The sequence below is a fragment of the Brachyhypopomus gauderio genome, chromosome 6 (assembly GCF_052324685.1).
Source record: "Brachyhypopomus gauderio isolate BG-103 chromosome 6, BGAUD_0.2, whole genome shotgun sequence".
Lineage (NCBI taxonomy): Eukaryota > Metazoa > Chordata > Actinopteri > Gymnotiformes > Hypopomidae > Brachyhypopomus > Brachyhypopomus gauderio.
The window spans coordinates 28,411,795-28,430,686 of record NC_135216.1 but is presented as its reverse complement, the minus strand read 5'-3'; the positions used below and the strand labels follow the sequence as shown (position 1 = coordinate 28,430,686).

The 18,892-nt window shown below is 48.9% G+C and overlaps 1 protein-coding gene across 1 annotated transcript; it reads left to right on the top strand.

Moving 5' to 3' along the window:
- The first annotated feature begins 7,642 nt into the window (after positions 1 to 7,642).
- On the top strand, positions 7,643 to 18,437 carry LOC143516305 (ectonucleotide pyrophosphatase/phosphodiesterase family member 7-like). The gene is made up of 7 exons (XM_077007863.1): positions 7,643 to 7,970; positions 8,136 to 8,263; positions 11,017 to 11,162; positions 11,519 to 12,151; positions 14,280 to 14,514; positions 15,501 to 15,630; positions 18,189 to 18,437. The coding sequence occupies exons 1-7, from the start codon at positions 7,852 to 7,854 to the stop codon at positions 18,241 to 18,243; spliced, it is 1,446 nt and encodes a 481-aa protein (XP_076863978.1). The 5' UTR covers positions 7,643 to 7,851; the 3' UTR covers positions 18,244 to 18,437.
- Positions 18,438 to 18,892: the final 455 nt, after the last annotated feature.

The window sequence follows — 18,892 nt, the reverse complement described above, 5'->3', positions numbered from 1 at the left end:
CCTCATCACTATACAGTCCTGTAGTACCTCAAAACTCTACAGTCCTGCAGAACCTCAACACTATACAGTCCTGTAGTACCTCAACACTATACAGTCCTCTTGTACCTCAACACTCTACAGTCCTGTAGTACCTCATAGTATCTCAACACTCTACAGTCCTGTAGTACCTCAACACTATATACTCCTGTAGTACCTCAACACTATACAGTCCTGTAGTACCTCAACACTATACAGTCCTGTAGTACCTCAACACTCTACAGTCCACCCCCAAACTACTGTTTACACTAACCCAGTGTTATATGTAGCTACTGTTTACACTAATCAGCCCACTCACCCCACCCTGCATAAAACTTTAGTACCTTTTTCTTTACTAGCACTTTTACTATGTGCCATTCAGAGAGACATTCAGCCAATTGGCTGTTCGTGGTTAGCGCTGCTAGAGTTATCTGCTAACACTTCCTCCATCTTCTCAGAGGGCGGGGCATAATCCACTCACAAGCTTTAACTTGTGTGTTCATTGGTTCAGATGTGCTGATAGACAATCTGATCGCCGTCTCTCTCTGTATGGCTGTCTGCTGCAGCTCTGCTCCTCCCGCTACAGAGAAGCTCCTGGATCCGCCATTTCTGTGAAGAATGTTGCGTGCACGAGTGTGAGCTACCGTCTCTGTACACGACCCTGTGGATGTTTAACCCCCGGCCCAGATGATGTGTGCTCTCATGCCTGCAGCGAGCGCTTCTGAGTGGCTCCTGAACGCAGCTGTTGGCTAACAATAGAAATGGCTGGAAGACTGAATCCCAGTTCCACCAGATATTGTCCAACAGGTCTCTCCACTGCGGGGCCTCTGGCAGGTTTCATGAGCAGGTTGTGTCGTGCGCTGCCTGGATTGAAGGGAGTGATCCTTATCTGCTTGTGGAGGCTTACATGGAGTGATGATAAAGGTACTGTTAGCAAACCCAGCCAAGGCCTCGCAGAAGCAGGCGGGTAGCAGGTGTGCTGATGTCCTGGGGAAGAGTCTCCGTTAGGGACAGGCTGAGAATTTAAGAGCATCAGCACTCCTGCCATCACTGAACAAAACTCCTCAACCAGAATGGAAACCAGAGTGACATGCCCCGGAGCTGATGAGAGAGAGAGAGGGGGGGGGGGGGGGGGGGGGGGGGAGAGAGAGAGAGAGAGAGTAAGAGAAAGAGAGAGAGGGGGAAGAGAGAGAGGAAAAGAGAGAGTGAGAGACAGGTAGAGAAGGAGAGAGAGGGAATATGAGAGAGACAGTGAAAGAGAATTAAAAAAAGTTTAAATCACGGTTCTAATCAATTATAACTAAAACTATGAGGGATGGAGGGGACGTGGTAGAGGGGGCGTGGTAGAGGGGTAAAGGGGGTGTGGTAGAGGGGGGTGTGGTAGAGGGGGCGTGGTAGAGGGGTAAAGGGGGTGTGGTAGAGGGGGTGTGGTAGAGGGGTAAAGGGGGTGTGGTAGAGGGGGTGTGGTAGAGGGGTAAAGGGGGTGTGGTAGAGGGGGTGTGGTAGAGGGGTAGAGGGGGTGTGGTAGAGGGGTTAGGGTGCGTGGTAGAGGGGTTAGGGGGCGTGGTAGAGGGGTAAAGGGGGTGTGGTAGAGGGGTAGAGGGGGTGTGGTAGAGGGGTTAGGGTGCATGGTAGAGGGGTTAGGGGGCGTGGTAGAGGGGTAAAGGGGGTGTGGTAGAGGGGTAGAGGGGATGTGGTAGAGGGGTAGAGGGGGTGTGGTAGAGGGGTAGAGGGGGCGTGGTAGAGGGGTAAAGGGGGTGTGGTAGAGGGGTAGAGGGGGTGTGGTAGAGGGGTAGAGGGGACGTGGTAGAGGGGTAGAGGGGGTGTAGTAGAGGGGTAAAGGGGGTGTGGTAGAGGGGTAGAGGGGGTGTGGTAGAGGGGTAGAGGGGGTGTGATAGAGGGGTGGAGGGGTGTGGTAGAGGGGTAGAGGGGGTGTGGTAGAGGGGTGTGGTAGAGGGGTGGAGGGGAGTGGTAGAGGGGTAGAGGGGGGGGTGGTAGAGGGGTAGAGGGGTGTGGTAGAGGGGTAGAGGGGGTGTGGTAGAGGGGTAGAGGGGGTGTGGTAGAGGGGTAGAGGGGGCGTGGTAGAGGGGTAAAGGGGGTGTGGTAGAGGGGTAGAGGGGGTGTGGTAGAGGGGTAGAGGGGACGTGGTAGAGGGGTAGAGGGGGTGTAGTAGAGGGGTAAAGGGGGTGTGGTAGAGGGGTAGAGGGGGTGTGGTAGAGGGGTAGAGGGGGCGTGGTAGAGGGGTAGAGGGGTGTGGTAGAGGGGTAGAGGGGGTGTGATAGAGGGGTGGAGGGGTGTGGTAGAGGGGTAGAGGGGGTGTGGTAGAGGGGTGTGGTAGAGGGGTGGAGGGGAGTGGTAGAGGGGTAGAGGGGGGCGTGGTAGAGGGGTAGAGGGGTGTGGTAGAGGGGTAGAGGGGGTGTGGTAGAGGGGTAGAGGGGGTGTGGTAGAGGGGTGGAGGGGTGTGGTAGAGGGGTGGAGGGGAGTGGTAGAGGGGTAGAGGGGGCGTGGTAGAGGGGGTGTGGTAGAGGTGTAGAGGGGGTGTGGTAGAGGGGTAGAGGGGGTGTGGTAGAGGGGTGGAGGGGTGTGGTAGAGGGGTAGAGGGGGTGTGGTAGAGGGGTGGAGGGGAGTGGTAGAGGGGTAGAGGGGGCGTGGTAGAGGGGTAGAGGGGTGTGGTAGAGGGGTGAGGTAGAGGGGTAGAGGGGGTGTGGTAGAGGGGTGGAGGGGTGTGGTAGAGGGATAGAAAAATGTTTGAATTCCTCCCTGAGTTTCTTCAATCAAGAAATAAAGGAATGGTGGTGTAGGGTTTAGGGCAGAGTGGGCCAGATAAGGTGTGTGGTGTCCTGTCACCTAAAGGGGGCGCCACACTGTGGCATGTGTCCTACTGTCCTTCATGTTTAGTTTAATTGCTTTGGCACCTCCGCATGTGGCACAAGATTTGTGGCAGTAAAGTATTGTTGAGTAGTGCAGACAGAGGGGGGTAGGGAGAGAGAGAGAGAGAGAGAGAGAGAGAGAGAGAGAGAGAGAGAGAGAGAGAGAGAGAGAGAGAGAGAGAGAGAACTGCGTGTGGCAGCTCAATGTGAAGAGACACTGGCAGTTGTCATAAGAGAAAGGCCGATGGCTCACACCTCTACAGATTGAGCCAAAACACACACACACACACACACACCCACACACACACACACACACACACACACACACATTCTATCTTTGAGTAACTCCCTCCTTCTGTTCCATACACCCACACCTCCCTCTGCCTCAGTCTCTCACACACTCTCTGTATCTCTCACTTCCCTTTACATCTGTCTGTCTCTCTCTCTCCGTTAAGTGTTTTTCCATGCCATGGTATGAATACTTACTGTAAGAATAACAATTAGTAAATTGGGGAGATCGAGCCAGCAGCCAGTGGATGGCGCTAGAACACAAGTGATTACTGAAGACATCACCTACACAGAGAAAACTATCTAGGACGTTAAACCCTACAGCAACAAATTTTTTTTTAAAGTATACCACCTAGTAATCTCATAAAACTGCTTGGGGATTTTTTTTTTTATGTTATCAACACATATTTGAAGACACATAAAACTCGTACTTTAGAACATGTTCTTAACAACAAGCATTTAGAGATAATGGCAGTTATTGGCATCGTATCTGATAAGGATGCTGGAGTTATCTGAGCACCACACGCCTACTGTGATTTCTGTTCCAACTCATGAACTGGAGTGAATCTAATGGTGCGTTTGGGGCGGCTCTCACAAACTACTTTAGTATCTTTGTGAATTTACTACAAGGAAGCTGCACTCAAACAACTCGCAAAGTCATAAGTGCAAGTGGGAAAAGTCTAATAATTACTAATAAGTCTTATGAATACCTGTGTCTACCTGTCTATACCTGTGTCTACCTGTGTGTACCTGTCTATACCTGTGTCTACCTGTCTATACCTGTGTGTACCTGTCTATACCTGTGTATACCTGTGTCTACCTGTCTATACCTGTGTGTACCTGTGTGTACCTGTGTGTACCTGTGTCTACCTGTCTATACCTGTGTCTACCTGTCTATACCTGTCTATACCTGTGTCTACCTACAGTAAGTCTACCTGTCTATACCTGTGCGTACCTACAGTATGTCTACCTGTCTATACCTGTGTCTACCTGTCTATACCTGTGTATACCTGTCTATACCTGTGTATACCCGTGTCTACCTGTCTATACCTGTGTCTACCTACAGTATGTCTACCTGTCTATACCTGTGTATACCTGTGTCTACCTACAGTGTGTCTACCTTTCTATACCTGTGTCTACCTACAGTATGTCTACCTGTCTATACCTGTGTCTACCTGTCTATACCTGTGTGTACCTACAGTATGTCTACCTGTCTATACCTGTGTCTACCTACAGTATGTCTACCTGTGTATACCTGTGTGTACCTACAGTATGTCTACCTGTCTATACCTGTGTCTACCTACAATATGTCTACCTGTGTATACCTGTATCTACCTACAGTATGTCTACCTGTCTATACCTGTGTGTACCTACAGCATGTCTACCTGTGTATACCTGTGTGTACACTGTTAAAAAAAATCCTTATTTTATGGAAAATAACTGTAAATATTTCAATGTAGTTTAACATTTTATTCCAATTGTATACAAAACTTTGTAAAATTACAGACATTTGTAATTTGACAAAATATCTTTTATTTTAAGTATTATGATAATAATTACAAGTTACACGCTTTTCTCATTTTTTTACAGAAAAAACATTATGTCTACCTGTCTATACCTGTTTCTACCTACAATATGTCTACCTGTGTATACCTGTGTGTACCTACAGTATGTCTACCTGTGTTAAACCATGTCTACCTGTCTGTTCCTATCTATACTTGTATACCTATGTCTCCCCATTTATACCTGTGTTCACTTGTACCTGGATATACCCGTGTTGAACCATCTCCACCTTTGTCTACCAATCTAACCTGTGTACACAAGTGCCTAGCTTGTGTAAGTAAGAGTTTAACCTGGTTATGTCAGTGTTTAATCATGTCAGTGGTTAACCTGTGTATGGCTGTTTTTAGCCTGTATATGTCAATGTTTAGCCTGTGTATGTCAGTGTTTAGCCTGTATATGTCAGTGATTAACCTGTATATGTCAGTGTTTAGCCTGTATATGTCTGTGTTTAGCCTGTGTATGTCAGTGATTAACCTGTATATGTCAGTGTTTAGCCTGTATAAGTCAGTGATTAACCTGTATGTGTCAGTGATTAATGTGTATGTGTCAGTGATTAACCTGTTTATGTCAGTGTTTAGCCTGTATATGTCTGTGTTTAGCCTGTGTATGTCAGTGATTAACCTGTATATGTCAGTGTTTAGCCTGTATATGTCAGTGATTAACGTGTATGTGTCAGGGATTAACCTGTATATGTCAATATTTAGTCTGTATATGTCAGTGTTTAGCCTGTATATGTCAGTGATTAACGTGTATGTGTCAGGGATTAACCTGTATATGTCAGTATTTAGTCTGTATATGTCAGTATTTAGTCTGTATATGTCAGTGTTTAGCCTGTATATGTCAGTGTTTTGGATCAGGCAGGGAGGAGTGCAACACAGATGTCCTTCTTTTTGTCGATAAACAACTGAAATAAACACAAACAGTAAGCGGTTTGTGTTTGGCTTCCTGCTGGTGTGTCTGCGCTGAGCATCATGGGAGTGCGGGAGTGGGGTGTGTGTCCACAGCAGGGGCTCCGCAGGGAGTCTCTCTGTATTCAGACACCTACTGATAGACACACTGGCAAGGAAGCACGCAACTGTTAACTACACCCAGATGCGACTGTTAACTACACTCAGGTGTAACTGTAAACTACACCCAGGTGTAACTGTTAACTACACTCAGGTGCAACTGTTAACTACACCCAGATGCGACTGTTAACTACACTCAGGTGTAACTGTAAACTACACCCAGGTGTAACTGTTAACCACACACAGGTGCAACTGTTAACTACACCCAGATGCGACTGTTAACTACACTCAGGTGTAACTGTTAACTACACCTAGGTGCTTTAAGGTTTAGTGAAATTACAAATTAAATTTTTTTATTAAACTATCTCAAATTTTAACTCATGCTGTGCCACACACACACACACACACACACACACACACACACACACACACACACACACACACACACACACACACACACACACACACACCAGTCCTTGCCCTGAAAGGTGTGTGAATATGAGTGTGATAGGTGAAGGCTGATGATCACCGCTGTTATCTCTGCCATGATTATGGCATGAGTTCCCTCTGTTCCTCAAGGACAAAGGAAGACTGAGGAAGAGAGAGACGCAGAGCAAGAGAGAGAGAGAGAGAGAGAGAATGAAAGTGAGAGGGGGTGACTCAAAGAGAGATAAAATAGACCATTAACTGATAGCTGGTTGCACACAACTTTTCTAATATCTGGACACAGGGAGCAATACTCTAGAAGCCTTGAACACAGTGAGCAGTACTCTAAAACAGGGAGCAGTACTCTAGAACTGGGAGCAGTACTCTAGAACACTACTCTGGAACTCTGAGCATAAGTGAACAGTACAGTACTCTCAAACCCTGAGCACCCATGGCGGTGTGCAAACAGTAACACCATAAGAACACAACAACATAATAAATGCTTCCTTCACTGAGAGTATTGCAGTCAGCCCGCATGTAAAATATGTCTGGAAGATGTGAAACACGTCTGGCACATGTGAAACATGCCTGGTACATGTCAAACACGTCTGGCACATGTCAGACACGTCTGGAACACATCTGGCACATGTCAAACACGCCTGGCACATGTCAAACACGTCTGGCATATGTCAAACATATCTGTCACATGTGAAACACGTCTGGAACACATATGGCACATGTCAAACACATTTGGCACATGTCAAACACGTCTGGCACATGTCAAACACGTCTGGCACATGTCAAACACGCCTGGCACATGTCAAACAAGCCTGGTACATGTCAAACACGCCTGGCACATGTCAAACACGCCTGGCACAGGTCAAACATCCCTGGCACATGTCAAACACGTTTGGCACATGTCAAACACATGTGGCACATGTCAAACACGCCTGGCACAGGTCAAACATCCCTGGCACATGTCAAACACGTTTGGCACATGTCAAACACGTCTGGCACATGTCAAACACATGTGGCACATGTCAAACACGTCTGGCATGTGAAAACATTGTTTTTCTGCTGCCCATTTGTCCATACACTTCATTATTCTAATGAGACATTTGCTTTTGTAAATAAACCCAGCCAATCAGAAACAAGCTAGTCCATCATGTTTCTGTCTGGAGATTGTTGTGAGGGGGTAGTGTGGTGTGATTTGACAGTGTGCTGCTGTCTGACATGAGAGGGTAGTGTTGCCCTCGAATTAAAACGTGACATGCATGGGGTGAAGACTTTATATCTGCTAACTACAGCACATCCTGCAGGCCTATTGGAGGAGATAAGATCAGAGATAAATAGAGCAAACTCTGGTGAGTGTTCAACAAGGTGCAGACACACACACCTTGTCATCAGTTAGCAAGAGAGAGGGAGTGAGCTACAGACAGAAAGGAGAAAGAGGGAGTGAGTTACAGACAGACAGGAGAGAGAAGGAGTGAGAGGGAAAAGAAAAAGAGACAGAGAGACAGAGAGAACAGAATCAGGAGAACAATTCGCAAGATTTAAGGGTTTCGTTGGCCAGCAGGATCTACAGGTCTAAGATCTGAAGAGTGGACGTGAGACAGGAGGACCACGGCGTGTAGGTGTCGCCAGGCCTGAGTGGAGCTGTATGGTGGAGGTCTGATCCTGTCATGCTGTGGGTGGTGTGTGTGTGTGTGTGTGTGTGTGGCAGCTCTCTGGCTGCTCCGCTCACACAGCATCGCAGCACGGGCCGTACTAAGCTGCTGCTCATCTCCTTCGATGGCTTCAGGTGGGACATCTCACACATCTCACGCACCTCACGCATCTCACGCACCTCACACACCTCACACACCTCACGCATCTCACGCATCTCACGCACCTCACGCATCTCATGCACCTCACATGGCTGTGCAAACCAGCCATCCCTTTTTTCTAAACCCATCTGCCCTTTCAGGTGGGACTATGACCAGGACGTGGACACGCCGAATCTGGATGCCATGGCCCTAGAGGGGGTGAAGGCCCCATACGTGACCCCCTCCTTCTTCACCATGACCAGCCCAACGCACTTCACTCTGCTCACGGGTGAGAGCACCAGGCCTCTCTGTCTCCACACCTTCTCCCATCATCAGCTATGCATGTGCTCACCCTGTTAACCTCTTACTTGCCCAGTTAAGTTAGGAGGTGTTTTCATGTTTCATGGTCTCTGTGAAAATACTAGAGAACTTTAAACAAGAGAACCTGGAGAACTCTAAACTAGAGAAGTTAGAGAACTATAAACTAGAGAAGTTAGAGAATTCTAAACTAGAGAACGTGGAGAACAAATTGTCAGTTTAGTTTCACTGAGGGTCGTCATGACATTTTGTACTGGAGTAATCTTGGAGAGAGAAAAAATTCACTCCTCACTCCACTCTCACTCCACCCTCACTCCACTCTCACTCTCCTCTTGGCTTTTTTTGCATTTCTCCACAGATTCACATTCCTCACCTTCTCCAACCTTCTGATTGGTCTAGACCAGTTCCTGATAAAAACATATAGTATATGAAAGAAGTGTCTCGATTCTTCTGGAATTACTTATTGTCCCCCACATTTCCATGTTTGCTTTGATAGTTCCTGATGTTTCAGAACCACAGAATGATCAGACGTTACAACTGAACCTTCTTACTCATTTACCTTCATCACAAATTAAAGTTCAATTGTGTGACAATCTTCTCTGATTCCATAGAGTTGTTCCGTTTTATTCTGAGCTTCATGTCCCAGAGGAAGCCACTCTGAAGCTCTGCACAAGTGTTCCAGACACGTGCACTCGCTATCGCTAAACTGAATGGTGTTATTTGAAGAGCTGGTAAAGAGCGCCCCCTGCTGCATGGCCTGTAACTGCACACAGACCATCGGCACTGCTCTTCATTAACACCCCTGACCTGAGATGGTGGTGGTTTTCTTCTGTATTCTTCTCACCCACCCTGGAGCTGCACCTGGACCTTCAGATCAGCTGTGTTTATATTACACGTTAATCAGTTACCCAGTCCACTGCAAAAAAAATATGCTTTTCGAGATTTGTTGCTCAAATGAATTAAAACCTTGCTCAACCTACTGTGAGAACACACACACACACACACACACACACACACACACACACACACACACACACACACACACACACACACACACCCTCTGTTACAGCTGCATAATGTAGTGTTAAGAGGTTACTACAGCCTATTGGAATGATCTGACAGATTAGTTGTTATTGCTGTTAAGCTCACTAGTGGGACGAAGCCACTGTGAGTGGACGTGTGAGTGGACATGTGAGTGGACGTGTGAGTGGACATGTGAGTGGACGTGTGAGTGTGGACGTGTGAGTGTGGACGTGTGAGTGTGGACGTGTGAGTGGACGTGTGTGGACGTGTGAGTGGACGTGTGAGTGGACGTGTGAGTGGACGTGTGTGGACGTGTGAGTGGACGTGTGTGGACGTGTGTGGACGTGTGAGTGGACGTGAGTGGACGTGTGAGTGGACGTGTGAGTGGACGTGTGAGTGGACGTGTGTGGACGTGTGAGTGGACGTGTGAGTGGACGTGTGAGTGGACGTGAGTAGACGTGTGAGTGGACGTGTGAGTGGACGTGAGTGGACGTGTGAGTGGACGTGTGAGTGGACTTGTGAGTGGACGTGTGAGTGGACGTGAGTGGACGTGAGTGGACGTGTGAGTGGATGTGTGAGTGGACGTGTGTGGACGTGTGAGTGGACGTGTGAGTGGACGTGTGAGTGGACGTGTGAGTGGACGTGAGTGGACGTGTGAGTGGACGTGTGAGTGGACGTGTGAGTGGACGTGTGTGTGGACATGTGAGTGGACACGTGAGTGGACGTGAGTGGACGTGAGTGGACGTGTGAGTGGACGTGTGAGTGGACGTGAGTGGACATGTGAGTGGACGTGTGAGTGGACGTGGGAGTGGACGTGTGAGTGGACGTGTGAGTGGACGTGAGTGGACGTGTGAGTGGACGTGTGAGTGCATGTGTGAGTAGACGTGAGTGGACATGAGTGGACATGTGAGTAGACGTGAGAGAGGATGTGAGTAGACATGTGAGTGGACGTGTGAGTGGACGTGTGAGTGCATGTGTGAGTAGACGTGAGTGGACATGAGTGGACATGAGTGGACATGTGAGTAGACGTGAGAGAGGATGTGAGTAGACATGTGAGTGGACGTGAGTGAATGTGTGAGTGGACGTGTGAGTGAACATGAGTGGACATGAGTGGACATGTGCGTGGACGTGTGAGTGGACGTGTGAGTAGACGTGAGTGGACGTGTGAGTGGACGTGAGTAGACGTGTGAGTGGACGTGTGAGTGGACGTGTGAGTGGACGTGTGAGTAGATGTGAGTGGACGTGTGAGTGGACATGTGAGTAGACGTGAGAGAGGATGTGAGTGGACGTGTGAGTGGACGTGTGAGTAGACGTGTGAGTAGACGTGATTGGACGTGTGAGTGGACGTGTGAGTAGATGTGAGTGGACGTGTGAGTGGACGTGTGTGTGGACGTGTGAGTAGATGTGAGTGGACGTGTGAGTGGATGTGTGAGTAGACGTGAGTGGACATGAGTGGACATGTGAGTAGACATGAGAGAGGATGTGAGTAGACATGTGAATGGACGTGTGAGTGGACGTGAGTAGACGTGTGAGTGGACGTGTGAGTGAATGTGTGAGTGGACGTGAGTAGACGTGTGAGTAGACGTGTGAGTGGACGTGTGAGTGGACGTGTGAGTAGACGTGTGAGTGGACATGAGTGGACGTGGGACGTCTGTCTGGAGGGAAGGTTTGCATTAAGCTCTGGTGTCACGTGTTCCACAGGCAAATACATCGAGAACCACGGCGTGATCCACAACATGTGGTTCAACACCAGCACCTTGCAGAAGAAGCCGTACTACCAGACCCAGTTCGTCAACGAGTGGTGGGACAACGGGAGCCTGCCCGTCTGGATCACGGCCCAGAGACAGGTTCTTACGGCCGGCCACGCCCTCACACCTGAGATCATTACACACGGGACCTTCAGCACGGCTGTGATAGCGCAGGACTCTCCTAGCACTAATGAACAAATGCATTTGTAGTCATGGTTACTGGCAAAATGATAAACAATACATCATGGCATTATACCACTTCATGGTAGCTCATTCATCATTAGCCTGGTCAATATGAAAGGACCCATATTAACAGATTTAGTCATTCATATCACAGCATGTGTTATTGCAAGGAACTGCAGCACAGGGATGCTAGCGTGTGCTTGGCATGTGCTTAGCGTGTGATAGCTGTGGCCGTGTGGCGGTGGTCTTGAGGGGTCGTGTGTCGCACTCAGGGTCTGCGCACGGGCTCCCTCCACTTCCCTGGCACGGCCTCCACCTATCAGGGCGAAGCCCCCGTGATGAAGGAGGTGGAGCCTGCGCTCTACAACTACAGTAACGAGACGGCCTGGCAGGAGAATGTGGACAAGGTGATTGGTGGCTGGTTCCGGGACGAGGGCCTGGACTTCGTGACCATGTACTTCGGCGAGCCGGACAGCACGGGCCACAAGCACGGGCCGGACTCTCCGCAGCGGAGGAAGATGGTGGAGCAGGTGGATCGCACGGTGGGTTACCTGCGCCGCTCCGTCCAGGACCACGGCCTCTCCGACCACCTCAACATCATCATCACGGCCGACCACGGCATGACCACGGTGTTCCGCAACGGCCTGGTGAAAGAGATCGTGCTGTCTAAGATCCAGAACTTCACCTTCCAAGATCTGGACTTCCATCTGGTGGACTACGGGCCCTCCGGACTGCTCCTGCCCAAAGAGGGCAAGCTGGAGAAGGTGTACAAGGCCCTGAAGGGAGCTCACCCACACCTCCACGTCTACAAGAAAGAGGAGATGCCCCAAAGACTGCACTTCGCCAACAACAGCCGCATATTACCCATCATCCTATGGGCTGACCAAGGTTATGTCATTAATGGGGTGAGTCCAAATATTGAGGGTTATGGTTAGGGTTTCACAGACAGTAAACTACATTTTTTAAATGTGGACTCAAAATTCTGGACAGAGCCAGTCAGTTAGTCAGAGTTAATCAGAACTCAAGACATCAACCATTTTGTGCTGCAGCCAAAGAAAAGAGGCTAAGTAGGCTTGTGTTAGGACTGGTGTTACTGGTGTTAGGACTGGTGTTACTGGTGTTAGGACTGGTGTTACTGGTGTTAGGGCTGGTGTTACTGGTGTTAGGGCTGGTGTTACTGGTGTTAGGGCTGGTGTTACTGGTATTAGGGCTGGTGTTACTGGTATTATGCCAACTCAACTCATGGCACACGCATCAAGTCTGTATATCAGAATCCTCACATAGTAACACACACACACACACACACACACACACACACACACACACACACACACACACACACACACACACAGGTTTAAACATGGATATAAGCTGTTGTTAAATGTTAAATCTTTGGCTGTCCACCCACTGACAAGCAGCTCCCAGCTATAAATCTTAATTGTAACCAGAGCTGACACAACTTGATTGTTTCTGGTGACTCTCAGACTTTCTGCTGATCCGACTTCACTTACACAGCTAGATTAGCACTCAGTGTTTACTTTACCACACACTCAGTGTTTATTTTACCGCACACTCCGTGTTTACTTTAACGCACACTCAGTGTTTACCACACACTCAGTGTTTACTTTACCGCACACTCCGTGTTTGCCGCATGCTCAGTGTTTAATTTACCACACACTCAGTGTTTACTTTACCGCACACTCAGTGTTTACCACACACTAAGTGTTTACTTTACCGCACACTCCGTGTTTACCGCACGCTCAGTGTTTACTTTACCACACACTCAGTGTTTACTTTACCGCACACTCAGTGTTTACTTTACCGCACACTCAGTGTTTACTTTACCGCACACTCAGTGTTTATTTTACCACACGCTCAGTGTTTACTTTAATGCCCACTCAGTGTTTACCACACACTCAGTGTTTACTTCAATGCACACTCAGTGTTTATTTTACCACACACTCAGTGTTTACTTTACCACACACTCAGTGTTTACTTTACCGCACACTCCGTGTTTACCGCATGCTCAGTGTTTACTTTACCACACACTCAGTGTTTACTTTACCGCACACTCTGTGTTTACCGCATGCTCAGTGTTTACCTTACCACACACTCAGTGTTTACTTTACCGCACACTCCGTGTTTACTGCACGCTCAGTGTTTACTTTACCACACATTCAGTGTTTACTTTACCGCACACTCCGTGTTTACCACACACTCAGTGTTTACTTTACCGCACACTCACCTCACTCACCTACCATATGCTTGTCAACCAGTTGAAACCAGTTTTTGCTCAGCAGTGTGTATCTCACACATCCCATTTTCCTGATCAGTAACTACTTAGTACAAACATCTCATACGTGAAACGCATTATGGGTCTAATGAGAATCTAACAGACCTGACAAGAATTATCTGCTTAAGGCAAGTGTAACTTCAGGAGCATCCAAACACGGTTTCATCCACAGAGCCGTTTCCTTTACCTATCCAATAATGCCCCCTGCTGGTCTGGAGATGTAATTGAATCACGGGGAAGTGAAGGATTCAAAGTGCATAGACGCTTCCAGGCTGTTATTGGTTGAGATCTCAACAGCCATTGCACTTATGGCTGTTACCACCGGAGTGTCCTGGTGATATACCTGAAGATGCCTGTATGAAGAATTACCAGGACTAGTTTGGCCTGGCCGCCTCGATATACAGGGGCTGGATTGATCTGGCTCTCTCTGTAAACAGACTATTTCTGTAAACAGGGACTATCTTTGAAAATAGGGACTGGTTTGGTCTTGTTTGGTTTGGTTTAATATGGTCTGCTATGGTCTGGTTTGGTCTGGTTTGTTCTGGTTTGGTCTGGTTTAATATGGTCTGCTATGGTCTGGTTTGGTCTGGTTTGGTCTGGTTTAATATGGTCTGCTATGGTCTGGTTTGGTTTGGTCTAATATGGTCTGCTTTGGTCTGGTATGTTCTGCTATGGTCTGGTTTGGTCTGGTTTGGTCTAGCCATCTCTGTTAACAGCCCTCTGATTGTGTTGTCTGCCAGTATTTTCCAGTGCAGTTCAACAAAGGTGAGCATGGCTTCGACAACCACGACCTGGACATGAAGCCGTTCTTCCGGGCAGTGGGACCAGATTTCAGGAGGAATGTGGTGGTGGAGCCATTTGAATCAGTGAACATCTACCCCCTCATGTGTCACCTTCTGGGGATCACGCCCGAGCCCAATGACGGGAACCTGGACTTCACCCGGGCCATGCTACGCTCCTCCGAGCCACCAGGGGGTGAGCTTCTGTACAGCCAGCAGGCCGCCTGTGTGTTTGTATGAGAGAGAGAGAGAGAGAGAGAGAGAGAGAGATTCAAATTGCTGTTAAGTACACAAAGAGAGATAGATAGATACTTTATTGATCCCAGAGGGAAATTCCTGAATTTCTAGGAATTCACTCTCCTAGAACTTCAGAAGCACTTTGCTTGAACCGCTGATAAAGGACCTGTGTGTCCAACATACTGTTCTCTAGAAACCTTATTTAGTATATTGGCCTTTTTACCACTTCTGTGTGTTTAACGTCCTGTCAGTGCTGTGTTTTAATACGTCACACTTCATGAGAGGGTGAATTGTGTCAAATCAGCACACAACCCTGCAGTGACACAGCACCACAGAGATGTGGAGGTCTGTCACTGCAAACAGGCCTGGATTCGTCAAGAGAGGGTTTACATCTATTTTACACTCCCTCTTTCTAAATATGAATATTAAAATACTGTATTTCTGAAGGTAATTACTTCTAAAGGCTAAAGGAGAAAAATTGTTTCCATCATGGTAAGAATTAAGCAGCAATCTGAATCTTGGCTGCATTCAGAGATCTCACAGACTCACTTTTGTACCAACCACCCTCCTACTGGGCCCACAGCAATCTCCTTAGGCCACACCCTCCTCCTGGGGCCACACCCTCCTCCTGGGGCCACAGTATCCTCCTGGGTCTTGTTAATGTGTATAGACATAAAGTAACATGAAGTAAAGCACTAGAGGGACACAGTCACCAACTCCAGTGAGTTTGGGAAGAACCCTGAACCATTATAGGAATTCTACAATTCTTAACCAAGATAAAATACTGAGATTGGAAAATAATTTGCCTTTTTCTGTTTCTCCCTCCCTCCCTCTCTCTCTCTTTCTCTCTCTCTCTCACACACACACGCACACGCACACACACACACACACACACACACACACACACACACACACACACACACACACACTCCCTCTGCCCTGCAGACAGAGCTCCTTCCAGCAACGTCCTGTCAAGTGTGTTCATCGGCCTGGGTGCAGTAACTGGCTTCCTGTGCCTTGTGTTCGTTGTTGTAGTTACCAAAAGCACTCTGAACCGCCGAAGGAAAGAACATGGGTATGAAAAAAAAAAACCCACCCCTCCACCCTACCAGAGAACACCACCCCTCCACCCTACTAGAGAACTCCACCTCTCCACCCTACCAGAGAACACCACCCCTCCACCCTACCAGAGAACCACACCCCTCCACCCTACCAGAGAACCACACCCCTCCACCCTACCAGAGAACACCACCCCTCCACCCTACCAGAGAACACCACCCCTCCACCCTACTAGAGAACACCACCCCTCCACCCTACTAGAGAACTCCACCTCTCCACCCTACCAGAGAACACCACCCCTCCACCCTACCAGAGAACACCACCCCTCCACCCTACCAGAGAACACCACCCCTCCACCCTACCAGAGAACACCACCCCTCCACCCTACCAGAGAACCACACCCCTCCACCCTACCAGAGAACACCACCCCTCCACCCTACCAGAGAACACCACCTCTCCACCCTACCAGAGAACACCACCCCTCCACCCTACCAGAGAACACCACCCCTCCACCCTACCAGAGAACACCACCCCTCCACCCTACTAGAGAACACCACCCCTCCACCCTACTAGAGAACTCCACCTCTCCACCCTACCAGAGAACACCACCTCTCCACCCTACTAGAGAACACCACCTCTCCACCCTACCAGAGAACACCACCCCTCCACCCTACCAGAGAACACCACCCCTCCACCCTACTAGAGAACACCACCCCTCCACCCTACTAGAGAACACCACCCCTCCACCCTACCAGAGAACACCACCCCTCCACCCTACTAGAGAACCACACCCCTCCACCCTACCAGAGAACCCCCACTACTCCACCCTACCAGAGACACTACACCCCTCCACCCTACCAGAGAACCACACCCCTCAACCCTACCAGAGAACACCACCCCTCCACCCTACCAGAGAACCACACCCCTCCACCCTACCAGAGACACCTCACCCCTCCACCCTACCAGAGAACACCACCCCTCCACCCTACCAGAGAACACCACCCCTCCACCCTACTAGAGAACCACACCCCTCCACCCTACCAGAGAACACCACCTCTCCACCCTACCAGAGACACCTCACCCCTCCACCCTACCAGAGAACACCACCCCTCCACCCTACCAGAGAACCACACCCCTCCACCCTACCAGAGAACCACACCCCTCCACCCTACTAGAGAACCACACCCCTCCACCCTACCAGAGAACACCACCCCTCCACCCTACTAGAGAACACCACCCCTCCACCCTACTAGAGAACACCACCCCTCCACCCTACCAGAGAACACCACCCCTCCACCCTACTAGAGAACTCCACCTCTCCACCCTACTAGAGAACACCACCCCTCCACCCTACTAGAGAACTCCACCTCTCCACCCTACCAGAGAACACCACCCCTCCACCCTACTAGAGAACACCACCCCTCCACCCTACCAGAGAACACCACCTCTCCACCCTACCAGAGAACCACACCCCTCCACCCTACCATAGAACCCCCACTACTCCACCCTACCAGAGACACTACACCCCTCCACCCTACCAGAGACACTACACCCCTCCACCCTACCAGAGAACCACACCCCTCAACCCTAACAGAGAACACCACCTCTCCACCCTACCAGAGACACCTCACCCCTCCACCCTACCAGAGACACCTCACCCCTCCACCCTACCAGAGAACCACACCCCTCCACCCTACTAGAGAACCACACCCCTCCACCCTACCAGAGAACACCACCTCTCCACCCTACCAGAGACACCTCACCCCTCCACCCTACCAGAGAACCACACCCCTCCACCCTACCAGAGACACCTCACCCCTCCACCCTACCAGACACACTACACCCCTCCACCCTACCAGAGAACACCACCCCTCCACCCTACCAGAGAACACCACCCCTCCACCCTACCAGAGAAACCCCACCCTCCACCCTACTAGAGAACACCACTCCTCCACCCTACTAGAGAACTCCACCTCTCCACCCTACCAGAGAACCACACCCCTCCACCCTACCAGAGAACACCACTCCTCCACCCTACCAGAGAACCACACCCCTCCACCCTACTAGAGAACCACACCCCTCCACCCTACCAGAGAACCACACCCCTCCACCCTACCAGAGAACCACACCCCTCCACCCTACCAGAGAACACCACTCCTCCACCCTACCAGAGAACCACACCCCTCCACCCTACCAGAGAACACCACCCCTCCACCCTACCAGAGAACCACACCCCTCCACCCTACCAGAGAACCACACCCCTCCACCCTACCAGAGAACCACACCCCTCCACCCTACCAGAGCAAGAATATTTTAACAGAAATCACTTATGTCACTTATTATCTCTCATTAATGAAAACCATTCATTAATCAGGTTACCAAATGTTGTAAATTGAATACAATGTGAATCAGTGTGAGTCAGTGTGAATAAGTGTGATTTTCATATTTTTAACATGTAATTTTACATTTAATTACAGTGAATAGTCAGATAGTTAATGACTCAGCTGCACTACATTAATCTGGTAAGATTTGACATTTCAAAGATGACAAACGTTTTTCTTTTTTTACTTGCAGAACCGATGACCAGGAGAAGTCTGATGAGTGTCAGAAAAAACAAACATCATTTTAGATCGTTAGGGACTAACATTTTACCCATACACACACACACACACACACACACACACACACACACACACACACAGGATTGAGCTAAAAATCACACAAAAATCAACACAATTTCATAAATTTGGGTTATTTTTGTATTTTGTATCCTTTCTGTTTAGGATGTGTAATTCTGTCCTGACCTTTATGGTAGGTTAGTGTGTTGCCGTAACAGCTTTGAATAATTAGAACAATGTAGTTTTTTTTTTTTAAGTTATATTCAAACTGATATGCTTTATACCTTTGTATTACTTCCACTGTGTAAAATTAAAAGTTTACTGGTTAAGAACTTCTTTTGCTTGTATTTGAGTTTCTGAGATCTTTCTGGTTTGCTGTGGGTGCTTGTGTGTGTCCTCTTCACATGACTGGGCACAGGGAGGTGTTCGTGTAGTTCTCAGGTGAAAGTCCTTTACCCCCCAGCACAAAGAAGGGCTCGTTCAACCCCCCTCTCAGGGCTGGGCTCGGTCACATTGTTCATTCATAAACAACAGGAACAAGATCTCACAAAATAGGCGACAAGACCCAAGAACGACCACTCCGGTTTTAAAAAGACCACCCAACCTTAGATGTTTATACACCAAAACGGTTTTTTATTACTTTATAATATTAATTTTAAC

Bases quoted from the DNA above. Each gene is read 5' to 3' on its own strand.
- LOC143516305 (XM_077007863.1), top strand. From the start codon at position 7,852: ATGCTGTGGGTGGTGTGTGTGTGTGTGTGTGTGTGTGGCAGCTCTCTG. The intron at 8,264-11,016 runs GTGAGAGCACCA...CGTGTTCCACAG, and splicing joins GCACTTCACTCTGCTCACGG to GCAAATACATCGAGAACCAC. The intron at 12,152-14,279 runs GTGAGTCCAAAT...GTTGTCTGCCAG, and splicing joins AAGGTTATGTCATTAATGGG to TATTTTCCAGTGCAGTTCAA.